Source organism: Lethenteron reissneri, chromosome 54 (genome assembly GCF_015708825.2).
Source record: "Lethenteron reissneri isolate LAM-NWPU_2019-01 chromosome 54, ASM1570882v1, whole genome shotgun sequence".
Classification (NCBI taxonomy): Eukaryota; Metazoa; Chordata; class Hyperoartia; order Petromyzontiformes; family Petromyzontidae; genus Lethenteron; species Lethenteron reissneri.
Genome location: NC_083832.1, coordinates 8,850,378 through 8,878,337, shown reverse-complemented (window position 1 = coordinate 8,878,337; position 27,960 = coordinate 8,850,378). Strand labels below are relative to the sequence as shown.

The 27,960-nt window shown below is 48.6% G+C and overlaps 1 protein-coding gene across 1 annotated transcript in view; it reads left to right on the top strand.

Moving 5' to 3' along the window:
• Positions 1-27,960, top strand: part of LOC133356607 (neuronal cell adhesion molecule-like) — a 116,003-nt gene that overhangs the window by 69,912 nt on the left and 18,131 nt on the right. Inside the window, 15 exon segments of the mRNA XM_061574232.1 lie at positions 768-876; positions 3,585-3,769; positions 4,364-4,495; positions 5,383-5,526; positions 8,208-8,319; positions 9,248-9,393; positions 14,250-14,394; positions 15,623-15,747; positions 17,079-17,180; positions 18,425-18,622; positions 20,105-20,175; positions 21,325-21,553; positions 23,213-23,328; positions 24,358-24,562; positions 26,826-26,948. Coding sequence (XP_061430216.1) covers positions 768-876; positions 3,585-3,769; positions 4,364-4,495; positions 5,383-5,526; positions 8,208-8,319; positions 9,248-9,393; positions 14,250-14,394; positions 15,623-15,747; positions 17,079-17,180; positions 18,425-18,622; positions 20,105-20,175; positions 21,325-21,553; positions 23,213-23,328; positions 24,358-24,562; positions 26,826-26,948 — 2,142 coding nt within the window.

Here is a 27,960-nt window from a genome sequence, read left to right as displayed (position 1 = left end):
CTCGTTGATAACGCCTTTTCCAAATCAAATCGGTGCGTATCGTATCCCATGCGAAATGAGGCCGACGTTGATCAAACGCGAACTTAATCTCACATTTATTCGTTCGTGTTTGATTTTTCAAGACGACGGCGGTCATTTGTGGCCAAAGCAGCTAAATTAATGCTTCAAGCTGCTCCAAGCCACTGGTATTGATCGGGGAGGCTAGTGACAATGACAGCATGCAATCCCCGTTAGTGCTGGATCACGTAAGGCCTCGACCGCACGCTTAAACCACCCCCCCCCCTGTGTGTGTGTAAAATAAAGTACGTCATCACTATTCATGAGCGCACCTTCCTATGTTTTTTACATCTAAAAAAAAACAACCCAAACAAAGTGAATGATTGTGCAAAAGTGCATCTAGTCACTGCTGAGCCAGTGGTGGAAACTCCACTAGCTAGAGAGTCTCTCCAGAGGGCCACCGCTGTCGACTTCCCCGCAAAGTGGTACCCGTTTTATCGACCCTGGGAGTGAAGATGAGCCCAGCGAACCGCCCCAACCTTTGAAATTTGAACTTTTGCAACCTCTCCCATCGCGAGCCTCTCGATCTCACCCCGAGCCGCCTCACGGCTTGCCGACTTGCAAACGACGACCTTGATCATTTTCAGCGCGCCAAAGCGCTTTTGACTCTGAGTGCCCCCCCCCCTCGTATCGTGCTGATGCCGCAGCTCCCGCCGCCACCGCCGCAGTTTCACCGCGGTGCCCCCGCCCCCCCCGCTTGTCTCCGGCAGGCCGCCTGCAAAGCCGTCCGGCCAGGATGCTCACCCCCCTCGGGAAGAGCAGCAGCAAGCACGCGCTGAGAGGGGACGATCTTCTCCTGGAGTGCATCGCCGAGGGGCTGTGAGTGCCGGACCCCCCCCTCATGCCCCCTCCCATGCACCCCCCACGCCGCCCCCGTGCCCCCCCATGCCCCCCCCCCCACGCCACCCCCATGCCCCCTCCCCCATGCCCCCTCCCCCATGCCCCCCACGCCGCCCCCCCATGTCCCCCCATGCCCCTCCCATGCCTTGCCATGCCCCCCCCCATGCCCCCCCCCACGCCGCCTCCATGCCCCCCAATGCCCCCCCATTCCCCCCCCATGCCCCCTCCCCACGCCACCCCCATGCCCCCCTCCACGCCGCGTCAAACCTTCGGCCCGCACCTGGCCGGGCGTGGTGCTGGCCACCCGCCGGCTCTTGTGTTGTGACGGCCTTCGTAGGTGCTCGCTGGCAGCACTTGCCCTGACAGTCTGTTCGAGGCTATATAGGGAACCTTTGTCTTTGCATGCCGTGTATGTTGAAACCTCTGTCGACACCGTACGTAGCCGGCCGTGCTGATCGGAGATGCAGGGGATGGACAACAAACTAAACACACGAATCTGGATTTGAAGCTTTCGTGACTGCAGGAATCCATACTCTTTGGTTCTTTCGGTCGCGTAGGTAGAACATTAATAGTTCCCCTGCTGTGTTGATATCACCTGATGACGGTCGCTTGTGTTGCGATCAAAACGTCGTGATCTATGATTTTCTACCTACGTGACTTTACCGAAAGAACCGAAGAGTATAAACAGACGAAAAATTATAATTTCTAAAGAAATTAGTTTTCAATCTGGATGAGGATGCATACCGTGTGGCACATGCGTCACGCGCTCCCTGGCGCTGCACGTTGGATTTGTGCGTTGAACTTCTTTCGCACTGCACGTAGCCAACAAACTGCGGTCATCCCCGTCGCAAGCGGCTTTTGGCTCGCCGTCGAACAAAGACGGTCTCACCGCATCACGTGCTTTCAGATGCGCTTTCTGCGGGACGTGTGAAACGCTCTTCCTTCCGATGTGAGGAAGCCAATGGTAGCAGCACTTTAAATCATCTAGATTAAGAACTCATTTCTTTAGAACTGCTTTTTGTGTTAAGTGTGTTGTCCTTCCCCCGCATCTACGATTAGCGCGGTTGGCTACGTATCTTGTAAAAGAAGTTCAACACACATACAAACGTTGAACTTTACCGCATTAACAATTCTATTCGCTTTGCGTTGTGCGGTCGATGCGTTGGCTTTGGGTTATCCGTTGTGTAGTGCCATCTGGTGGGTGTGTATGCCAATGCAGCTGAGCAGGTTGACATTGACCGCGTGTGTTTGCCTTCCGTCAGCAATGTCACGCGCCCGCTCTCCCGTCGGAGCCGGGAATCCCAGGCATTGCATTGCGCGCTGTCTCGTGCTCCAGCTGCATGTAAACAGAGATTGGTAGATGCGTCAAGTAACGTGACCTTGTTTAAAGCGTGTTGGTGGGGGGTGGGGTTGACGCGTGGGTGGAGGCACAGTGAATGTCAACTTTAAACGAGTGTTAATCGCTAAACACAATTAGTGACGATGCCATCTGCTTGTGTAACGATCCTGTAGGAAAGGCTGCGACCGGCTTATTGCCTATTTGCCGAAAACAACGCAAGTCAAAGTGATTTCCTGCTCAAGTTGAGCATCTTCCGTTTACAGTTCTGAGCCAGCGGTGGAAATTTTACATTTCTAGGGATGGGTCCAGTCTCTCCATCGGACGAACCACCGCTGATGAAAATCAACAAAGCGGTTCCCTATTAAATCCTTTATATTAAGTTCACTTGCTTGCTTACGACCGTGCAAATCTTTCGTTCTTTTTAACCCACTTCCCGTGATCCAATCGAGCTGACATTTTGCACACAGACTCGTTGTACGTGACAATTTATTTTCGTAAAAACATTTTTCCAAAATTTTTCACTTTTTAGGATTTTTTTTTTCATATTTAATGTAAAATACCAATGTGATAAAAATGAAACTCTTACTCAAGAAAAAACAGAAATGAATAATAAAATAAAACCGATGCCACGCATATAAAGGATTTAAAGTGAAAAACTTTGTTTTTACGGGTTAATTTTTTTTATCGATCTGATGGGCCGAGTCAGCCATCAAGCAGGATGATTTGAACCCGCAGTCTTTTCCGGATGTGAGCGGCTCGCTCTGCCGATTATCCACTCGTTCAGGTGACTTAAAATAACGTACCAACATTTTTTTTGCTTGACTATAAATATTTAGAATGGTGGGCTGAGCCTTCAGCAAAGGTCGGGGGGAGGGGGGGGAGTGGGGCAGCTCCCTCCACCATCTCTCGTCTGAAAAGTGTATTTTTTCACGCGTTCAACGCAACGAATACACGAAAGCACAGCATCGGGGCGGTACACGGTGTCTGTATGACCCGGCCTGAACCCGTGCAAACGGTGAGTGCCGCTAGTTGTGATCTTGGTAACGGCAGCAGCAGCAGCAGCACACAAGGGAAAGGCAAACTGAAAGAGTGGCGGAGTGATGTGCGGTGAGCACACAGTGGGGTGACACGAGTCAACGAGAGACCAGATCTTCCTACAAACGATGAGCGATCACCGCTACAGAGGCCCAGAGGTGTTCAAGACTGGATATCGCCATTCATCCATTGCCTCGGTTATTACGTCTTAAGGGTACTGAAGGGTGCCCGGCATAGATGTAATAACACGGTTGAATCATCATCACCATCATCATCACTAACGTTGTTGTCGTGAATTTGCTTGAGCCGACAGGCCGACGCCATACATCACTTGGCGCAAGTTGGACGGCAGCCTTCCCCAGGGCACGCTGAGCTTGGAGAACTTCAACAAGACTCTGCGCATCTCGCCCGTGTCGCTGAGAAACGCCGGCCAGTACGAGTGCACCGCCAGCAACCCCCAGGGCACCGACAAGCACGTGTTCGACGTCACCATCGACGGTCGGTCCCGATGCGTCGTGCGGCCGATACATCGCAGAGAGAGGGTAGGGGGGGAGGGGGCGTCCGGCATAGCCGTTTGTTAACGCCGGCCACTGGCCAATCCAAACAGGATTTTGAAGTCGCCGCAAAAACCTTTTCCGAATCGCGAGCTGCTCGATGAGTCGATGCCCATCACGGGCAGGGCAGCGAGCGGTTTGTTAGTGAGGTGTGAGATGCTACACTGCATCTCACGCTTTATTGTTTGAGCCGGCGAGGGCTCCATTGAGCGGCTCTGCGACAAGGACGAGCACAGCGCAAGACATTCGGCAGTGACGGAGCAGCCCTCTTGCTTCCACCGTGCCACTTGCGATTGGAAGGTTCCAAGGTCAAGCGACGATCTGTCGGCGGTTGATAAAAATGAGTACCACTTTGTGGGTAGTCTCGAGTGGCCGTCCCATGGAGAGAAAAATACTCCTGCCAACGAAAAGTGGAGTTTTCCAATACTGGATTAGGGAACACCAACGCGAATGGACACCCTCCTTTGAGTAACCGAGCAGAGAGATACTCTGACTTTTCGTTTTGACTTCATTGTTGTTATTGCTGTCGTCATTGCAGCCGCTCCCTACTGGACATCGAAGCCGGAGGGGAAGACAGTTGTTCCAGGAGACGATGCCAACCTGTACTGCGAGGCGGATGGCAAACCCAAGCCCAAGATCCAATGGCTCATCAACGGCGTTCCTGTGGAAGGTGCGCTCATTGCAGTATTGTATGTTGAACTTCTTTTTCAACGTACGTAGCCGACCGCGATAATCGGAGGTGCGGGGGGAAATAGAACAAAGGAAGCACGTAAAAGTAGCTGTTGTAAAGAAATTAGTTTTCAATATAGATTTAAAAGTGCACAACTCCAGTGCTTCCTAATAACGGAAGGAGGAGCGTTCCAGACGGCCCGCAGAAGTGCACGTGTAAGCGCGCGTTATGGTGACTGTCTGTGTTCGATGGTCAGCCCAAAATCCGGTCGCCCTATTGCAGCGTGGGCCTCTGCAATAACTCTACCAGTCGCCGTCATTTCCCGTCAATTATACATTGGGTGAGCACACCGATGGCGGCTGGTGTAGGGTTCGGGTGAATACCCGAGACAACACATGACGTGGGGCCATTTCACTGCAGCAGAGAGGATGTAGTCTGAAATTTCCCCAACGTCGTCATGGATTTTAGGCCCCACAAAGCCACTGCCTGATTCCTCTACCCTTGCTGCAGACTTGGTCTACGTGACTGCTCAGTCTCTGCCACACTGGGTTAAGCCACTACCACACTGCAGATCACAACAACACACACTCTGCTCACTTACACTATCACCACACTGCAGGTTACAACAACACACTCACTCAGCTCACTCACACTCTCACCACACTGCAGATCACAACAACACACACTCAGCTCACTTACACTCTCACCGCACTGCAGGTCACAACAACACACTCACACTCTCACTCACCAAAGTGCACCTAGCATGGCACACGCGCCGCGGTGACGTCACCGACACTCCGTGGGTTAAACGACGGTTTTTGTTGTTGTTGTTGTTGCGCGTGATTCGTAAACACGCGGAGCTAACGCCGTCGTTTGTTCTTCCCCAGAGGTGCCGCACAACCCAAACCGCATCGTCAGGGGGGACCTTGTCACGCTGAAGCGGCTGCCGATTGGCGGCAGTGCCGTGTACCAGTGCCAAGCAACGAACAAACACGGCTCCTCGCTCGCCAACGTCTTCGTCAATGTGCTGGGTGAGCGAGCGAGCGAGAGAAAAAATAACCCACCGCCGATCTCGTAGCTGTCAATTCACGCGGGTTCACCCCGTATTCTTGTACATGGACATTGAGTTTTCGGGTCCATAGGGCTGACAGCCGATCGCCCGATGAGGCGAGTTGCAACTGGTGGAGAAACGTCGTACTCAGATTGTAAATGTTGTGGCTTGGCTCTCCAACACACCGGCTAGTGCTGTACTAGTGACGAATTGACACGTTCTGTTTACGTGACAATGCTTAGTAATTGGCTGTGTCAGGTGGTGAGGGTTTGAAGACACATTTATATATTTAAGCGATCTGACCCAAAAAAAACTGTATTATGGCGTACTGACGTTTCAATACGAGCAAAACATTTTTTTTAACGATTTGTTTGTGTTTCTCCCTTGTGATGGGACTTTGTAGGATTCATAAGGGCACGAGATGACCAATAATGTCTGAATTGGTCTGTAGTAAGGTAGGGCACTGATAAGGGGTTGACAGGTGCGTGGTGATGGGTAGGGGGGGGCAATGATTGTATGTTCTGATTTAGTGGGTAATTTTTCAAATTCGTAGTCTGAATCTGTTCGTCGTGCACTTTAATGTATGCCAGCCCCGGTGAAAGTTCCTATATCTATGTCTTCATGAATAATACTAATAATACTCTAGCGTAATCAAAGCGCACAGATCGAATGATTCAGAGGTGTGAAGACTGTTTGAAGCAACGTCAGCAAATTGCCCAAACTCTGTTAATATCTAGAAAGGATGAATTTATAATAAAAACTATGAATACTAACAGAGGTAGAGAAGTATAGGGACTTCCTACCTATACTTCTATAATATATATTTGTTCATAATCAATGTATTAATTCGATACGTAGGAACAGTCATATTTATGAAGTGATACACATGGTCGACTCGCTGCGCGTGGACGCTGCCGGATGACCAAATCAGCCGGAATGGCATCCAGTCGCACGGTCCATCTCCAGAGGCTGCAAAATCTGTCCCGTTGGCAGGGGCTCGGAGATGGAGCGATGAAATGAGGGGCGTGGGGGAGGCCTTCATCCACCAGTGGAATGATCATGGCTGATGATCATTAAAATTAGTTCAGAAACTTATAACGCCCCCTCCCATCACTCACCCCCAAGGTTAGCGTGGTGAAAATTCCCAGTCATTTTTTTGTTTTTGTTTATTACAGAGGACAACATCGTAGTTTGTATAGAATCCATCATCAATGCCATAGGGCCCTTGTTTAACATGTAGTTGTAGGCTTTCACGAACCAATATTGTCCACAATAGAGGATTTTCGGTTAGATCGCGTATAATATAAATGTTTCGTTAAACCCACCACCACCCGCCACAGCCAATTAGTAAGGTTTGTCACGTGAACAAAACATGACAATTTGTTACTAGTTCAGCACACCGGAGTGTGTTGGAGAGTAAACCCGCTACATTTACAATTCAAGTGCGATGTTTCGCCAGTAATTACAACCAGCATCATTAGGCAACAGACAGAGTTGTGGAGAAATCCTCCTCCTGTTTCGCTCTGCAATACACCGCTTAGTGCTGTACTAGTAACGAATTAGCACTGTTCTGTTTACGTGACAAAACTCACTTATTGGCTGTGTCGGGTGGCGGCGGGCTTTCACGAGCACATTTATATTTACACGATCTAACTAAAAACCTCCATTATAGGGCCCTAGTTCTTTCTGCAGTCAGAATGAGCTTTTGATCCACAAAATAAAGACCCAGGTGGTCACTCTGACTGACAGACTCACTCATGGATGAACAAATTAAGTTTCTCACGTGATGTTAAATGTTGTTCAAAAAAACAAGACAATGCCCACCCGCGCACGCTTTTTCTCACGTTTGTTTTTCAAAACCGGTGTCTTGTCCATTCGACATTTGTACGACAAGTCATCAATTACGCGTTGCGTGTGTTTTTGTTGTTGTTATAATATTTTTTTTTATTAAACAAGAGTGTGGCACAAAGCGCGAGAAACGGGGAGATGTGGGGGTACAGATATTCCGCGGTATGTTGTGTGTGTTTCATATCGCGTGTCGCTACATATGAAATTACAGCCTTCTAATTACGTAGCTGGGTTGCACCGCACGTTGTGCGACGTCACATCTCGACGTTTCGCTCCATCGCGCTCGGAGCTTCTTCAGGAACACGTCGGAGAGAGAGGGAGGGGGGGGGGGCTGTACAGCAGAGGTCGCAAACGGGTTTTGATTTTTTACCCGTACCCGTACCCGGCCGCACCAGGGTCGCAAACGGGTACCCGTACCCTACCCGATACCCGGCTACCCGTACCCGGCCGGGTATCGGGTAGGGTACGGGTATCGGGTACCTGATTGCGACCTCTGGGATGAAGCCATGTTGCAGGCGCGGGTGGGTTGATTCTAGGAACTTGAATTGTGAGAAGAGACAAGACGTTGGGAAATGAGTGACAAACGGTTACTCACCAGTGACTCACGGCCTACCCGTACCCGGCCGCACCAGGGTCGCAAACGGCTACCCGTACCCTACCCGATACCCGTACCCGGCCGGGTATGGGTAGCCAGGTATCGGGTAGGGTACGGGTATTGGGTACCCGGTTGCGACCTCTGCTGTACAGCGTAAGCGTGGAAACCCGTGCAAGCTGATGCGTACGACGTCGCTGGCCTTCTGTGTGTGTCTGCAGCGGTGGCCCCACTCATACAAACGGAAAACAACAAAGTTTACGAGGTGGTGGAAAACAAGGCGATTGCCCTGGAGTGCAAAGCGTTTGGCTCACCCAAGCCTGTGATGCAATGGTAAGAGACTCGGCATCGCAATTAAGGATGCTGGCAATGCAATCCCTCGCCCCGATAATTAAACGAATTGCCATAATACAGGGCCATGGTTTGATTCAGGAATTGGCATTTTTTCCCCCTCTTAATTACACCATCTTGTTTGCATTGTTTAGCAATTCTTTCTGCGTTGTCTGCACAGTTGTATTCTCTGTACGTACCACGAGCATACATTTTGCATACAGTGCAAGTGTGTTCACTTTGTGTTCTGTCTCGAGATGGGTCGGAGGCACAATTCTCTCCTCCGTGTGTAGCCTTTGTCTTCCACTGCTCCCTTCATCTCTTCGTATGTCCTGCCTTGGTGAACATCGCCAACGCGTTCACCATTCTTTCTCTTCCTCTCGGTCTCCTCCCAAAGAATGTCCCCTCGATCACCGCCTTCAATAAGTCATTCACGTTCACCACTGTTGATGTATACATCGTAAGCAATGCATTCGTTCATACGCGATTCGATGCGCGTATCTGTCGCGAGCGTAGAGTGCCAATATGAATCGATGAATCGGTGCATTGTCGATGTCGGTGGTAGTTATACATTCCTGTAATCCTGCACTGTGGAGGCAGTGAGGGCTGATGGATTACAACCCCAACCCCCACCCCGCTCCCTCCTCTGTGGGTATCGAGGTGTGATTCCCTGGCTTGGGATAGAGTATTGCCCCCTCGCACTTGTGCGTTTGCTCCATGTGCTCCGGCTTTCTCTCACACGTATGAATGCTCACGAATGGGCTGAAAGCATCTTAATATATGGCGATGGTTGCAGGCCGGCCCACCGGCTGGCTGTCTTGCAGCTTGTTCGTGGTTGCTCAGCGACTGTGAGATGCAATTTGCACTAACGACGACGCTCTATAAACCGAGCAATCGTTATCGCTGTTACGCACCTTTCCGTTCTTCCTAGGTCCAAGGAGAAGAATGAAAATGTCGTCTACGCAAATGGAAACCTCTTCATCCAGAGGACCACCAAGCGCGACCAAGGGCTGTACACGTGCACTGCGACCAATGAGCTCAACTCGACGAGCATTCAAGCCAACCTCATCGTCAGAGGTGCGTGACTTGATACACAGACAGCCCAGAGCCCGCTCCCTCCTCACTGGCTCTCCAAAAATGCTCGCGGGCTCTCAACGTGCGCCATTTGTGAAATTGTAACGCAAATATTAGTTTTTTGCGTCTGGGTCTTTTTTTTTGTGCCCAGTTTTTTATTCAAATTCTGCTCTTGATGTCATGCGACGAAATGGGATTACATTCGGCAACTCCTGCAGACCTCTGCGCCGCCCCTTTGTGTTTGAGAATGATCCATTGGTGAGGATATTGTTAAACTACTGTTTGCAATTGCCTCCAAGTGTAAGTGACCTGGTATTCAAACCAAAGGCGCGTCATGTCCCCGCGAGTCCCTGCTGCCACAGAGACGTTTGCCGCATGGCAGGCGAGTCGATAAAAAATACAAACAAATCCGAGTTAGAATTTGTCATGAATTACGTGAGAAACCAAAGCCACATATTTGTTCTAGATTTGAAGCTTTCGTGACTGCAAGGATTCATACTCTTAGTTTTTTCGGTAAAGTCACGTAGGTAAAAATGAAATATAAATTAATAAAAATAAAAAATCACGACGTTTCGGAGGCAACACAAGTCTCCGTCATCAGGTGGGACCGTCACAGCCAGATTTGCTGATACAACGTCGTAATTTTTATTTTTTTTATTTTTTATTAATTTAAATTTTATTTTTTACCAACGTGACTTTACCGAAATAACTACGAGTACATATTTGTTGTTGATGCAGTCATTGCCAGACCCTTGGATTTGCGACACTTGAACTTGAGGACCCAGTTTCATCACAGCTAACCAAAACCTGGATTTGAACCCAGGATCTAAGCAGGGCAGGGTCAGGGCTCCTGATGCTTGTAATGCAGTGGAACGACTTTAAAGAATTTTTGCAGCAAATTTCCACAGCCAGGAAAAGCCGATTGTGTCCTCGCTTCATGGTTATTGCATTCATGATCTCGGCTTGGAGAGGTCTTAATTCAGCAGTGAATTAAGCATGACTGTGAGATTGATGATCTGAAACTGCCTGCGTATATCGCATGTCAATGTTACTCAAAATCAGTCAACTGAAGTGCTTTAAGATATATCAGACACCAACACTTATATTCTAAATTTAGAAAATGTTGCACTTAAACTAGGGTCATTAATTTGTTTGCCAAATAAAATTGAAATAAGGGAGTTTAATGAATCAGATTTGTAATGTTTTTGTATGATTACTTTTTAAATTTGAGCGACTCAGGGAACATGCCCTAAAGACACATGCTCGGCATGCTTCTGTAAATAGTTAAACAGTTTATAATTGCAATTCTCATTTGATCCAAGTATTTGTAAATGTTATACGAGTTTAATTAAAGCCAATGGCATGACCCAATTTACCTAGACATTTTTCCTTGAAACTACCAAATTTGTCCGCTGCAGGGGTGATGCTTAATAAACAGAGGAGGATTCTCATCACAGTTGCTGCTCTGTCTAAAGATGTTTCAGTGATGAGAGCTATACACACATATATATATATAAATGCAGCCAAGTAATGAATTCATTTATGATAATTCCTACAAAGGAGATGGTGCGATGAAATCGCAGATGCTGGGTGAATCGTTACATCCAAGGATTGTGAGAGATGGCAACGGCTTGGGGAGATCTTCTTCCAGCAGTAGATCGACCATGATGATGATGATGATGGGGAAATATTGTGAAAGTAGAGATGAATTCACGTGGAGTGTGTTGTCACCATTCAGATTTGGCTCGAGACTCAAGATTTTTTAGTTTTTATTGTGGTGAATGCAGCGCCTCTGGTAGCTGCAAGGTTTTGCGTGGACCCAATTCATGGGGAGGAAGAGCAATTTGAAAATAATCGGTTCTTGCATTCACCGTTTGAATCATGTTTACGCAAGTGTAACGGTGCTTTAAAACAAACAGTTAATTGATGTGTTATCATACGCCTCGATGTTGAGGAATGTAAGTAAGCTCAACAGTCATACTTTATTTCTCCAAAGTTACTTTTCTGAAAACCAAGGCCTCCCCCTGGACGTAAAATGTATCTTGACTTACAGCTTTTGTGATTGCAGGGATTCATATTATTTGAGTCTTTCGGTAAAGCCACGTAGATATAACAAATAATAAAAATAATAACAATATCACGACGAATTGCGTTGTGGCCGAAACGTCGTGAGAATTATTTTATTATGTTTTATTTTTATTATTTTGTTATTTCCATTCTACGTGACTTTACCGAAAGAACTAAGAAGATGAATATCACGACGTTTCGATCGCAACACAAGCAATCGTCATCAGGTGAAAAATATAGCGGGAGAGCTGCTGAGAATATTTTCTCACGTCTTGATGTTACCGAACGACCCAAAGAATACGTAAAATGTATCCTCCATTAATATGTTTAAACCACGCCATTAAAATTGTAAGCAGGTTGATCCGCAACCATTAAGTTTCTAAAATGCATTTACTTTTCATCTGGAAAAGCGAAGCTTAACCGATTAATTTTAAGTTCTCTTTAAAACCATTGGACAGTCGGGCAGTTCCTCGTCCGACGAGGAAGGGAATTCTACAGGGCAGGAGCCTTGCAAGCAAAGCACCAAGATCCCAGAAGTTTACAGTCGGACCCCAGGGACCAGGCATGTTCATCGATTGCTCATCGGTGGATCGCAGCTTTCTCGGTCAGGGTACCGACCTTGAGGGGGCGTATGACATCCCAGTCCTGATGGTGACAACATTATCCGTGAAGGACTTGATAACTTCGTCACATCCATCTTGTTGTGACATTGCGTCCACCTGACCGGACACTGATTCGCTCGCACACTGAGCTGGTCCATCCTGCATAGCACTTCGCGATTGACAGTTATTGAGCGGCAATCATATATATCTATACACATCTTAGCCAATCGGCAGGTCGTGTAGTGGTGGAGTAGAGTGTGAGTGCTCCTACCTCTTTCAAAACATATGGCCACCAGGGAAGAGTAAGCAAAATACCCTCTTTGGAGGCTCATCTGCCAGCAGGAACGTCATTGCAGTGCTCCCGCTTTACCTTTAACTATACCCGCAACATAATGCACGCATTAATATGTTGCGTATGCATATACACGTGCACATTTGTACGTCAGCGAGAAACCAAATTGCTCCGGATATTAGTATGGCTTGTGTTAAAGTGTCAAGAGCCCATAGGGGATGAACAGCAGCTACTTCAGCAGGATTCCTAATGAGGTTGTGACCACTCTGTTTATTGTTTCCCACTTGGCTCGAAGCCAGGCCCACAGGAGCCCCATTGCCCCCCCCCACACACAAATTCACGTGGCACGCAAGGTCGTGAAACGGACGCCAGATTGCGCTGAGAGAGGAGTGTCTGTCATAGTGCAGTAGTAGGTGCATGTGTGTGTGTTGTGGGGAGCGTTGGTGTCGCGGTCTTGCACGCTGCGCTACGAACGCGGCGGCCCGAGTTCGATTCACACTCACGGCCAAAATCGGTGCAGGATATCTGAACTGGGCTTGGACCCTCCTCTAGGTCGACTCAGCCTCAAATTAGTACCTGGGGTGGTGTTTTAAACATTGGCACTCGGGAGACAAAGGTGGCTGGGCGTGGTGCTGGCCGCCCACCCCCTCGTGTGCTGTGCTGGCCTTCGTAGGTGCTCGCTAACAGCACTTGCCCCAACAGTCTGTTCCAGGCTATATAGGAAATCTTTGTCTTTGTATGTATGTTTGTTGAACTTCTTTCGCACCGTACGTCGCCAACCATGTTAATCAGAGGTGCGGGGGGGGGAAGGTCAACAAACTAAACACACACAAAAAAACAGTTCTCAAGAAATGAGTGTTCAATGTAGATTTAAAAGTGCACAGGCTCCAGTGGCTTCCTAATATCGGGAAGGAAGAGCGTTCCAGACGGCCGCAGAAGCTGCGTCCGAAAGCGCGCGGTTGCGGTGTGATCGTCTTTCTTCGATGGCGAGTAACATCGACCGCGAGCTTCTTTCGTCACGCCGTGCACGGATCTCTCTCTCTCTCTGCGTTTTGATCGGAGGCAATGAGTGGGCATGCACCCAGACTGAGCACTCATCTAGATCACTCACTCTTCTTCATAGTTTGGATGGTGTCGTTAACCTGTTTTCTAATCCACGCGCTGCTCTTTCTGTATCTCAGTTCAATTCCAAGCATGCATGTCTCCGCGCTTCTGTGCATATTTTCAGCGTTTATTCAACCACATGCGATTCATAACAGGATCCCAAACGTCGTGAGTTAATGGTCTAAGCCCAGTCATCAATGACTGCATATATATGTATCAAAAAGCAATTAAATTTGCTTTTTCACTTAATTTGACAAAATTCCAGCTCTCATAATTAAAATAATATCGGTTTGCCTGCCAAGTGACGGAATTCTTGTGTAGTAGGGTGGGTGGGAAAGTGTGCCAGAGGAGATCCTGAAGGGCACCATGGCCGTGAGATGTTAACCACCTCGCCTGGTGTACAGGAGGTCGTGGGTTCGATCCCGACCCTGATGCCTGCTGCTGTATATTTGGAGTTTGCATATTTTCCCTGTGGTCGCGTCGATTTTTCCCCAGGTCTTCCGGTTTTTCCCTCCACATTTAGAAACAAAACACTCGTTTAGAGTTTTTGGCTACCGCTTTAAATTTGCACGTGACGAGCCGCTTCGTTGCGCTATTGTTTGTGGCCGCGTTCGCTTTTGAAAAAGAGCCGTACAGTTCAGGTGGGGGCCTTACCTGGTCAAATGAACAACACATTTATAGTTAACAGTTAAATAGATCAACACGTAATCTATCCGGCCGACGAGGGCTACTGCTGCTGCACAGAGTAAACGTTCCGTTCGACGCGGGGCCACGCGGCGCTCTCGCCACCGCAGACGCTACGAGGATCGAGCCGATGGCGTCTCTGCGGGTGGAGAGGCTCAAGGACGCTCGGTTCGTGTGCAACGTCTCCTCCGACGAAAACCTCAGCCTCAACGTCTCCTGGGAGAAGGACGGTGCGGCGCCGATCATCAGCAGCAGGCAGGTTTCGTGCATTGCGTCGTTTCCAGCAGGTGGTTCTCAACCGAGAGGCGGGCTGGCGTGGTAAATCGAGAAATGTTCCCACTGGGGGCACGTGAGGCGATTTACAAATGCATGAAATTACGTTACGCGCGCGACGCATTGGTGACTAATCGCGTAAGAATCTGCCATCGTGAAATAACTGCGGTGACATTTTTAAGTCAGACGGTAGCCTAGAATGATGTAAAATGCCTTTTTCTAAACTCGTCGACCGTAAACAATGGCGGTCTTCAAGAGTTACCGGCGAGCGCAAGCGAACGACGTCGCGCGTGCAGAGCGCTCGTTGGGTTTGGTTTTATTTGCTTGCGGTTACCAGCTGGTCAAGGACACCTCACGAAATGAACAATTGGTTTATTATGCATGCAATCATTTCTCAGAACCATGTTGGGTCAGGCAAGGGTGCACTCGGTGGAAACACAATTCAAGAAGGGGTACAGTAGCCACAGCAAGCTTCTCTTTAGCTACTTGCTCTACGTATGTTGAGCTTCTTTCGCGGTGTACGTAGCCAACCGCGCTAACCGAAGGTGCGGGAGGGGGATGGCCAACAAACTAAACACAAAAAGCAAAAGCAATGAGTTTTCAATCCTGATTTAACAGTACATCGCTCCAGTGGTTATGTCATATTCTGCCATGGTGGTGCAACGGATAGTGTCACGGGAATTGCAATCTGGACGGTCGCTGGCCCAGTCTCCTGGCATGACAGTTTCAACAACGGGGGAACATTTATCGATATCCACCAACTTTTGTCCACCCAGCAGGATGCATGGGCCCATCGCGGTGTCGTGGGGATCTGGCCAACGTGGAAGAGGAGGCCAAGCACCCTAGTACAGAGTTAGCCTGATAACTTTAATCTAAATTGTCTTATGGTTGTTATTGTTTTGACTTGGATCCCACTGGCATTTTTGCACACAGCGTTGAAATGCGGTGTTTTTTCTGGAAGACTTTGCTGTTTTTTCCTGTTTGCGTATAGTCACTTTAAGATGTTTCTTGTTCATGTTTGTGTTTGTTGCGGTTGCCCCCGAGTCAAGAGCCACATGGCTCACAGGGTTACACCTAAATAATTGAAACCGAAAACTGAAACTGAAAATTTTAGGGTCTCTTTTAAGGTCCCTCTTTCGGAGGCTCCCCTGCCAACCCATTAGACGGGCACCCTTCGCCTCCCCGCTGACACGCACCGAGTCCCGTGCAGGGTGGCGGTGGACGGAGGCGTGCTCACCATCGAGGACGTCACCGAGGAGGACGGCGGCGTCTACACCTGCTTCGCCGAGACCTCGCTCGACCGACACTCCGCCTCGGCCAGCCTCACCGTGCTCGGTACGCACGCCGACGCTTGCACGCACGCACGCGGCAGAATCTGCCATCGCGAAATAACTGCGGTGACATTTTTAAGTCAGATGGTAGCCTAGAATGATGTAAAATGCCTTTTTCTAAACTCGTCAAGAGTTACTGGCGAGCGCAAGCAAATGACGTCGCGCGTGCAGAGCGCCCACTGGGTTTGGTTTGATTTGCTTGCGGTTACCAGCCGGTCAAGGACACCTCACGAAATTAACATTTGGGTAAAATATTGACGTTTATTATGCATGCAATTATTTCTCAGAATCATGTTGGCTCAGGCAAGGGTTCACTCGGTGGACACAAAATTCAAGAAGGGGTACAGTAGCCAAAGCAAGCTTCTCTTTAGCTACTTGCTCTACGTATGTTGAACTTCTTTCGCACCCTACGTAGCCAACCGTGATCATTGTGCTAGTGGCGAGGTGTTATCTGCCTCGCCTGGTATGCAGGAGGTCGTGGGCTCGATCCCAACCCTGACGCCTGCTGTATATTTGGAGTTTTCGTGTCTCTCTCTCTCTCCTCGTGGCCGCGTGGATTTTTCTCCATGTCCTTGCATCCCACTGGGACTTTTGCACAGCGTTGGTGTACGGTGCTTTTTTTCTGGAAAACTTTGCAGTTTTTTCCTGGATTTTTCTGTTTGCACAGTCACATAGTCACTTTAAGATGTTTTCTTGTTCATTTTTTTGTTTGTTGTGGTTGCACTCGATTCAAGAGCCGAATGGCTCACAGGGTTATACCAAATAAATGAAACTGAAACTGTGTGCGTCCACCACTGTAATTGGACTATGATCAGTCGAAACGTGTTATTGAACGCTGATCTAAGCAGTCATCTTTCCTCAAGAGTTTCTGCCCCTCCCTCAAAACTCACTTGTTTGGTTCCCTCTTAATCTTCTCATTCACATGGCTGTCACTCATCGACCCCGTTCATTCAATCCATCATCATTTGCCGTCATCAATTTCGCGCTTTCGCCGAATTAACACACCATTGCTCCCTCCCATACATTTCATTCACCTCATCTCTACCGTCGCATCCATGCGACGCGCTGTGAATTACACTGAAAAGCGCCTTGGTTAAGGCACTTTATAAACAACGTGAAGATAAGGTACGTACGTGGAACGTTTTCGATAACTCACGTGACGCCGTTGTTTTAGCTCCGGTTTATTCGCTTTGCTTTTGTTGATGACCCCCCACCCCCTCCCCCCCACAACTCCTCCACGTTCACTCGAGCAAACGGAGGCTGAATCCCCGGCGTAAACGACGACCGTCCTGTTGTTTTCTTGTTTGATTCGTTTCTTCTCTTCCTCGCGAGCAGACCGGCCGGCCGCCCCCGCGCAGCTCACCCTCTCTGACCTGAGCGATCGCAGCGTGGAGCTCCAGTGGGCTCCGGGCGACAGCCACAACAGCCCCGTCTCAGGTGCAGCAACTCTTGCCGCACGCTCTTGCCAGCGGTTACGAACGCCCTCCCCACTCCCCGCTCCCCCGAATGAAAATGTGGTCTCTCAGGATCTCGGAGGCGGTAACTTTGAACTCTGCGGCCCACCGGTCTTCCGCGACGGTTGCGGGCGCACCCCTGAAACGGCACCCACGGCACAAACAAGCCATGGCAGCAACGGCAGATGCGGATTTCTTTGATGGTGCACCAGATGGAAAAATGAGAAACTCCCTGGCAGTGTGCAACTGCGGTCACCAGCCAGAGCAGACCGTGGAACTTATATAACGAGTCCGATTCGCACGTATTTATTTATATATAAAGGAGGATGCATCGTCAACGCGATGCACTCCGCTGCTCCTGAGCGCAAATTATCTGGCTCGACCATCTCAATGTAAAATTACATCAACAACATCGGCCAGAAGACGAAGGAGCACAAGGTGACTCCCGTTTAGCAGTTATCTCTGAATGCACCTGATCTCATCAAGTACCCTCGTTTAACACTGTAGTAAGAGCCAATGGTTCGATACTGTCAGGGCATGTCTTGGAGGTCACGTGTCTCCAGTGGTAGAAAGCATTGGCAAAGTGTGGTGGCATAGGCGGCTTTGACCTTGATGACCTGTTGATCTTGTGTATGTGTGCGTGTAGAGAGCGGTAGTGTAGCGGTTAGCGCGCTGCGCTATGCTACGAACCCGGCGACCCGAGTTCGATTCCCGCTCACGGCCAACACCGGTGACGATTATCTGAACCGGTCCTGGATCAAATGAGCCTTAAATGAATCGAACCAGCCTTAAAAGAGCACCTTGCACGGTGTTTAAACATCAGCATTGCGGTGTGGCAAAGGCGGTCCGAGGACATTGCGCCGGCCACGCCAAACCCCAACGGGCACTGCGCCGGCCACGCCAAACCCCAACGGGCACTGCGCCGGCCACGCCAAACCCCAACGGGCACTGCGCCGGCCACGCCAAACCCCAATGGGCACTGCGCCGGCCACGCCAAACCCCAACGGGCACTGCGCCGGCCACGCCAAACCCCAACGGGCACTGCGCCGGCCACGCCAAACCCCAATGGGCACTGCGCCGGCCACGCCAAACCCCAACGGGCACTGCGCCGGCCACGCCAAACCCCAACGGGCACTGCGCCGGCCTTCATAGGCGGTGCCCGCAGCCAACAGCAGCATTCCTCTCAACACGCTGGCCGGTGGGGCATCGTTTTGTCCCGGCACGCAGGCGTGACGGTGCAATTCGAGGAGGACAAGCACCGCCCCGGCGAATGGCAGACGCTCGACAACTTCACGGGCGATGTGAGCTCGGCCAAGCTGCAGCTGCGTCCGTACGTGAACTACCGCTTCCGGCTGATCGCGCACAACGAGCTGGGACCGAGCAATGCCAGCGAGCCCTCGGAGCGATACTTCACGCCGCCGTCCAGTAGGTGTCCGCGACCATCAACAAAGACAAACACGGTCCCCCCCCCCCTAGCCTCGTGTAGCTTTAAGAGACTTTAAGGGGCAAGTGCCTGTTAGCAAGCAGCGCCTACGAAGGCCGGCACGGTGAAGCATCGCTAGCGCCAGGCAGCTTTGTCTGCAGCAGCAGTTTCAACGGCAACCACGCGTCAGTGCAGCCGGTTTCATCGTGTGCGCGTGTGTATGATGTTGAACTTCTTTCGCACCGTACGTTTCCAACCATGCTAATTGGAGGTGCGGGGGAAGGACAACAGACTACACGTGAAAAGCAGTTCGAAAGAAATTAGTTTTCAAATTAATTTGTGGCTTCCTAATATCGGAAGGAAGAGCGTTCCAGAACGCGCATCTGAAAGCGTGCGATGCAGTGATCGTCTTTGTTCGATGACTAGCCAAAACAAAACAAAAAACATCATTATCATTATCATCTGCAGCAGCAGCAGAATTATCAGCATTATCGTCATCGCCGTCATTTATTATGCGATATTACACTAGTATAAATCAAGTCTGTTTAACAAACACTAAAAACAGTGCCAACAATGTCCACATCAGCATACTCATCATCAGCATCATCATCAGCAGCAGCAGCCTTATCTGCAAAAGTAGCTTCAGCGGCATTAATAACATTGCCAGCATCGTCAGCGTTTCCAACAGCATTGTGATGATGATTATGATCGTCATTGGCAACAGGAGCATCTCAATTATTATTGTCTGCGCCGCGACCCACCTGGCGCGGATCATTCTTTTGTCGTGTCGTCCAAGCGCAGTAGCGAGGATGAATGCGCAGAAGAAACAAAACTTTGAAACTTTGATTAGTGCATCGTGTAGAGCGCGTCGATAGGAATAGATTGCCGTATCGTTCGCCTTCAACAGACATAAAATGACGTCGCAATGCAGTTTATGCGAGAGCCGGGGGCTTATGGGACCCCGGGGTCCCGCCATAAGGTTCATATGACGGCCGTACACGAAATACACATGAATTAAAATAAAATAAAAACTGCAAAAAAACAATATGACACCAAGAGTTGCCATTAAAAGAAGTTAGGTACGGGTGCCAGTACCAGTAAGCTCTGCATTTTAGCCTAACGTTGACATGAAGGACACGCGGATCGAAAAAGACAGCGCAAAACACGTGGGAGCAAGAGGCACCGGAGGAAAAAAGTTAGACACAGGCACAAATAAGCACTGTGTGTTTTGGTCTCACAGGGGAGTAGAGAGGGGGGTGAAGGGAGGGAGCCAAGCTGTAGATATTCCCTAAACGTGGAGCAGCTATGCGGAAAGGCCTTTTACCAATCCTGCACCGACCCGAAAATATTGCCTTCAACAGGCGCTAAAATAAGTTCCAAATGGTCGAACAATTACGCATCGAGGCCAATGAATACAATCGACTATAATTTGGAAAAAAAGTTTGGGTGAGCGTAATTTGTGTTGTGTGTGTGGTTTTTTTCAGCACCTGACATTGCGCCATTTGGCGTGAAAGCAGAAGGGACCGATCCAGACAAGATGATCATATCTTGGAAAGTAAGCGTGCGATTAATGCGCTGCACTATCAATGCAAACGCATGGACACACATGTAAACTGCTTCTCGCGTTTAGTTTGTTGTCCTTCTCCCGCACTTCCTATTAGCACGGTTGGCAAATGTTGGCTACGAGCGGTGTGAAATAAAACACACATGTACACGGTGTCGGATTGCGACTGTCCGTCCTGCTTCGGGGAAGTTTGGCCAATGCCATTTAATGAGAGTTCAGAAGCCAGTGGGAGGAAACTAAGCTACTCGGCTCAAACCCACACGCACGAATGGGTTAACACTCAAAGTTCCGTACAGATTAATTAAATTAACTCACTTGACTACCTCCTCCAGGCTACCTCGCAGTTCAGCAGCTTTGGGAAGTTTCACAAATTTTGCTCGATCCACCGAAACCTTACCTCCAAAGTGTTGGCTTACAGGCATGAGCTCCTGCGTTTGTTTAGCGAGTACCCATGGGATGGCCATAAGATCTCCTGGTGGGGTCGGAAACAAGCATCCAAAGCCGCCTTTCTCACCCCTATGAATGCTCATTTTGGATGGGAACCTGACTACACCGTCAAACCTGGTTACAGCAAACAAACATGAAATCTAGACAATCCACAAATATCGATTTAAAGCTTTCGTAACTGCAGGGATTCATCGTCTTGGTTCTTTCGGTAAAGTCACAGTAGAATGGAAATAATAAAATAATAAAAATTAAACATAATAAAATAATTCTCACGACATTTCGGCCACAGTCTGACAGACTCTGTCTCCTCGACAGACCTGTTCTCCACCTGAGGACGGCTACTTGCGTTGTGGCCGAAATGTCGTGAGAATTATTTTATTATGTTTTATTTGTATTATTTTATTATTTCCATTCTACGTGACTTTACCGAAAGAACCAAGAAGATGAATCCACAAATAGCTGTACTTGGTCAAATCCCGAACGTCAAAGTCACGCATCAGCGCGGTGCAGCTACGACAATAAAATGCGGGTGCATTCGAAATGACAAACGTCATTTGTTGCTTGTATAGTTATTTCTCCAACTTACACAATAAAATCACTTGCCTGGGAATCGAACCCAGGTCCTTCTCGCTGTGAGGCTCGAGTGTTACCACTGCCACCCTAAATCTCTCGCGTGTCTCACACATTTCACAGCCACTGGATGCCCTGGATTCCAATGGCCCGGACCTGCAGTACAAAGTGAGCTTGCGACAGAAGGGATCTGGCGATGACTGGCGGGAGGAGCTGGTGGGTGGGAACGAGTCTCACTACGTGCTGGCCGGCACGCCGCCCTTCACACCCTACGAGGTCAAAGTGCAGGCCGTCAACAACCAGGGCAAGGGGCCCGAACCGCTGGTCATCGTCGGCTTCTCCGGAGAGGCCGGTAAAAGAGGAAGGCCTGCAGCTCCTATTGGCCGTTGCGTGATCGGGGACAGGACGTTGTGATATGTGTATGTACTGTATGTATGTTGAACCCACAGGCAATGCAAGTCCTCCACATGTGAATGTGGTGCTGTTCAACGTATGTTGAACTTGTTTCGTATCGTGCGTAGCCAACCGTGCTAATTAGAGGTGCGGGGGAAGGACAACAAACTAAACACAAAAATCAGTTCAAAATAAATTCGTTTTCAATCTAGTTGATTTAAAAGTGCATAGCTCCAGTGGCTTCCTAATATCGGAAGAAAAAGCATTCCAGACGGCCCCGGAAGTGCATCTGAAAGTGATGGGTGGGGCATGTGTACAGCATGCAGGAGAACCTGGTTACCAGGCCTCCTACATCCAGTAGGAGAACAACACAGGGTTCCGCATTGGGATGTGCGCAACATTTGCATGTCTTAAATTTCGATTTAAAGCTTTCGTGACTGCAGGGATTCATCTTCTTGCTTCTTTTGGTAAAGTCATGTAGAAGGGAAAAAATAATATTATATTATTTTATATTATTATTTTATTTTATTATTATATTATTTTATTTTATTATGTTTTATTTTTATTATTTTATTTTTTCCCTTCTACGTGACTTTACCGAAAGAACCAAGAAGATTTGCATGTCTTGTTGGGCTTCATTTGAGAGGAACCTGGAGTATTCAGGGACGACATTCAATTGGAAAATAGCTTTAAGGAATCCATTGCCGTGACAAATCAGCTACGTAGGTTTGTGTTTCTCCACGCACATGTATGCAATTACCTAGATCATTAATTTGAACAGGAGGTGGTGGCTACCAGATAGGTTCAGATACTGGGTTCGTACTGGACACTGGGTCACTGGGTTCGTTGTGCAGTGCGCTAACCACAGTGCCACCACCGCACCACCTCCTGTTTAAATGTAGCCTTTAGGTAATTGCATAAATGTATGTAGAGACACACAAACCTACGTAAGTGACTGCCACTGATTCCAAATAAATGATGGATGTTGAAGGCCCACTTAACGTTCCCTGATGCATTCATACACAGAACTGAAAAAAGCCTCACAACCGATATTAATATTCAAGCACAGCTATTTCTGCTGCTCCTGCTGGTTTTAATCGTCGATGTTGTACAATCACACAAAGCGCAGCTGCTGTTGAAAACCCCCGTGTAACTCCTAGTTATTTCAATTATCCGTCTTTCCCCCTCAATATTTAAACGAATTGTCACGATTCAATAAAACAATTGGTGTGTTTAGCTTTCTAGCGAACGTATTGCCTCGCCGGCAGAGGTCACACGAACGCCTTCGCATGACGACGTGTACACACAATCAACATGACCGACATCTCCCCGACGTGGTTCCGGGGTGTACCGCGTGCGTCGTTTGGCGCGATGTCTGACGTTTTGCTCCTCGCGCCCCCCAGGGAGCTTTTTCGGCAGCGGATGCATTGCACACACCCTTCGACGCGTGCGCCGCGAGTACACGCGAGAGCCGAATCGGAATCGGGTCGTTTATTTACACACTGGAGGGAATCCCATGAGCTGCGAAGTTATTTCTCGGCCCGACCCGCGAGCGGTGAATCAGACGCGCATTGCCACACATCCCAATCGCTGTGTTCCCATTGCCTTATTGCTGCAGTTCCACGCACAGCACCGAAGAACGTGATGTACAAGGTGGTGAACAGCACCGTGATCAGGGTCTCGTGGGAGCCACTCCGTCAAGAAGATGTGCTCGGTCGGCTTCAAGGTTATAAGGTAACACCGTGCCCCCCCCCCATATCTCTCTCACTCTCTCTAGCTCCCCCTCTTCCCCTCTCTCTCTCTCTCTACCTCTCGCTCTCAGAAAATGCTCACAGGGGACACAAATTCGCACAGTGTCCCGTAGACTCACACAGAGATGAGTAGACTTGCAGAGACCTGCATAAAGTCACACGGAGATGCATCGACTCCATCGAAGACACAGACTCAAAGAGACTGGCGTAGACTTACAGAGGCCCAGACTCACACAGAGACCCACAGACTCACATGGAAACCCATAGACTCGCACAGAGAGTATAGATTCACACAGAGAACCATAGACTCACACATTGAGCCATAGACTCGCAGTAGACACGATGTGGTACACTGTTGTGGTAGAATGCAGCCATATTTTGCGTGAATTCGCACACATTTGATTCGCATGAGTGGCCTTTTTTCATGACTAATTGGTTTACGACTAACTTATTATGTTCCTCTAAATAGTGCTCCACATGACCATAGGTGCGTAAGGCACTATCTCCATGAGTGAGCTTCTCCAGAAGGGGAGGTTGAGTTGAAACCAAACTGCTTCTGTTTGACCAGATAGTGGGGACTACAATGGGAATGGCTAGAGAAGCGATGGGGTGATGTGGTACAAGAGGATGTGAAGCTGAGTGGACTTTCTGACGACTGGTAACAGCCGTTCAAGATCAGCCTCTGTGGAGGAAGCTCATGAAAGATGCTACTGGGCAGTTGGAGGCAGTCGCCCTTCAGCAACAACGGAGGGCAGAGGAGCGATGCTAAAGTGCAGCAAGTGGGCACAGTGGGGAGCACAGGTGGTGCATCTGCCAGTCATCTCAGTCAATCAACCCATAGCACCTGGGTCTGTCTCGTGACCTTCTGCCAGCAGAGATCCTTCGACACATCACATAACCTCTAAGCATTCCTAGCCTGGCACAAGTGCCGCAATGATGTCACCGCCACTTAGCGGTCGTTGCTGTTGTTGTTGTTGTCGTAGTAAAGGCAGCGTGTGCGTTGCTGCAACAGATTTACTACTCGAAGGTGAGGGGGCTGCAGGAGAGGAGGCGACGTCACACGGGCAAGAAGGTGCTGGAATTTCACGGCGCCAGGAACTTCACAATGCTGCCCGGCCTTGAGCCGTTCAGCGCCTACAGCGTGGAGGTGGCGGCGTTCAACAGCAAGGGAGAGGGGCCCGCAAGTCACCCCATCATCGCCAACACTCCAGAGGGAGGTGGGAAGAAATATGTATATACAAAGACAAAGACCCCCCATATAGCCTTAACAGACTGTAGGGGCAAGTGCTGTTAGCGAGCACCTATGAAGGCCGCAACGGTACACGAAGGGGTGGGTGGCCAGCACCACGCCCGACCGCCTTTGTCTCCCTAGTGGTGATGTTTACACACCGCACCAGGTACTCATTTGAGGCTGAGTCGACCTAGGGGAGGCCCATGGTCGGTTACGATAATCGTCACTGGTGTTGGCCGTGAGCGGGAATCGAACTCGGGTGCCAGGTTCATAGCGCAGTGTGCTAATCGCTACACTATCGCTCCCCACATACACACACACACACAGGGTGCTTCAAAAAAAATGTAAACACTTCATGGGACTGTCGTTTTTAATAGAAAAAGAACGGATGCTACACTGTGACATGACAACAAATGTATGTCGTCAATAGCTTCAAAAAGTCATAGAGTCTCCACTTGTTCACCATCATTGTCAACACGTGCCCTGAATCTTCTCCAGGTGGTCTCCAGAGCCCGGAGGGGCACATTTCTTGTGGTGTTGTTGCAAATTCTCATAAGTGTTAATATTTTTTTAAGCACCCTGTATATTAAATGTGTTTTATTGTATTTCAACAAGAGCCCCATATGGAGCACTAAACTTCTACTCACGAGGAGGGGCACAGAAACTCGGCGAACAGAATCCCCAAACGCAGTGCATCCAAAAAAACATCCAAAATCTATCATCTTTCACAATCAACAGAAAGGAGGGTAGGGGGAGCAATTGGGCTCACTATCCCACCAAAATAAATACATTAAAAAAGGATAAATGCCACCTATTATCAGTCGATCAATACGGATAATGAGTTGAATGCGTAGCACACTTGTTTAATTGCCTAAGCAACTCACAGTGCCTTACATCCAGAGGCGGAGTTTCACTTCTATATTTCGGGGGAGCAGGGGTTTTCTTTTCCCTAACATTAATTTTTTCTATTTGTAATCTTCATTGTAAACTACTAAAAATAAATTAATTAATGTGTCCAGTCTGGGGGGAGCATGCCCCCCCCTTCCCCCCCAAAAAAAACTCCGCCCGTGCTTACATCACATCTCGACAGTTCCAATATCCCTTGCGAAGGGGATTTCCAGTGGCAACTGTCGGAAATCAAGGTGGACGCAGTACCAGCCTGCGTACACATTCACACCACATCACCGAGACGATCCATGGGAGGGGGAGGGTTGACCATACTTCACCTCTAGAACTGGGTATTCCTCATAGCGCAGCTTGAGAAATCACGATGGGCGCTCGTATTTTGCACGAGTTCAAGCACTCCGCAAAGTGGATTACGAACGCAGCACCATCCGATTAGGGCAGCTGGCTACGTACGCTGCGAAAGAAGTTAAACATGTACATACGCGCGTGCAGCAGGGGCATTTGAAACAATTGCTCTCAAGGTGTTGGGGGAAACGCTTGGGACTGTCTAAAAAAATTATTGATGCGACGTGTATGGCCAATGCCACGTGGGGTTTGGAGAGACGAAAAGCGTACGTACAAATTGTGGGGGCTCGTCCGAGCTAAGGATTACCCAGTCTCGTTTTTTTGTAATTAATTGAAAGATATGCAAAGGTACATGGCTGGCCTGATGAAGAATGGTCCATCAATTTGAGCGCTTTGCTGAAAGGAAAAAAGCACCCTCTGTGTGTACTACAGAATGAGTGGAACAGAGGCAGGTGACTATCGGTGAGTCAGGAGAGGCCTGGTCCAGTGCTTCAAACTTAACGAAGAGGGTTATAAACAGACATTCAGAACAGTTAGACCTGGCAATGTGCATCATTATTGTATTCACAGTTCATTGTGCGTGTGTGTATAGTTGTACTAAACTAGCTGGAATTGCTGTCCAATTAATATTATTAAATATTAGATTTTTATATTTGATGATAGACGAACTGTGTTTTGCTGTTATAAAGGTAGTGTTAAAGATGACTTTGAAGTTTTCGTTTAGGCTCAGTCCTTGTGCGATAGAGACAACTTGGCAGTATTTCATGGTTGTAGAAATTTAATTGTCACACTGGAGGCAGTTGAATTCGTGAATGAAAACATAACAATGCCTCTTTCTTTATACGGGACATATCAACCACATACCTGCTTTGAATTGCGTTTTACTATAGCTGCAGGACCTGTACTAATCACGTGCACTGCTGTGTGACTTTTTCTTAATCTTTTTTTCCGTCCGTGTGTGCACGTATGTATATATGTGTGGTTTATTTTATTTACAGTTCCTGGAAAAGTTGTTGGCCTACAAGTTACTCAGACCACTTTGAATTCCGTGACACTGGAGTGGAAGCCGCCAGCAGAACGCAACGGTATCCTTACCGGATATACCCTGACGTACGAATACAGTAAGTCTACCAAAGAAATCATCAAATAAACACACAAACAAATGTCTCTGTTTTTTTGTTTCATTGGGTACAATTGTAAACAGCCATATCAGACATTAGTGACGTCTGATCGGCATCATCATTGGGTTCACTGCAGCGCAAAGGCTTGGTCGTACAAGGCGTGTGGTGCATTGTTTCTCGTTGCGACTGAGGGTGGGGTTCAAGGGTTGCTGGCCCTTGACCCCAGACACACTTGAGTAGTGTGGTGGAGGCGTAACACTATACATGACCTGATTTGAAAGCATCCGAAGACTCCATAACAGACTGTGCTCGGGCAAAAGCCACTCGGTCAAGGGTGGGGGTGACAAGCGTTTAGACCAGCGGTTTTTCACCTTCACTGCAGCCTTGCACCCCTTTGGTTCTCAATCGTTACAAAAATTTACAATATTAATAAATACAGGTAGTCCCCGACTTACGATGGTCCAACTTACGATATTTGGATCTTACGATGGCGATAGCGATATGACAAAATTGTAAAATATTTTACATTTCGCGCGGCAGGCAAACGCAGCAGCGTACGAGGTACGATACTGTACGTTGGGACGCTGCCGGGATGTATTGTACGCATATTGTTTATACAATACGGTACTGTAAATTGCTATGTTTTGCTAACTTATCACCATTCTTTAGGACTCCTGGGTAGGCTAGGCCATTTTCGACTTACGATATTTTCGACTTACGATGGGGTCGTTGTAACGCATCTCCATCGTAAGTCGGGGACTACCTGTACATAGGGGTTTGATGAAACAAAGTGGTTGTACTTACGTGCGCGTGCTTAGTTTGCGTTTCGATTATTTACCTTCTAAAAAAATCTGGCCGTGCCTCGCACCCCCAGGAAGGGCATCTCACACCCCCAGGGGGTGCAGCGTGCACCCTAAGTTAACCTAGGGGAGGGCTAGCATAGGTTCAGATACCATCATACACAAAAATGAAAGGTTGAAGATATATCCCAGGGCACACAAATCAGGGGACA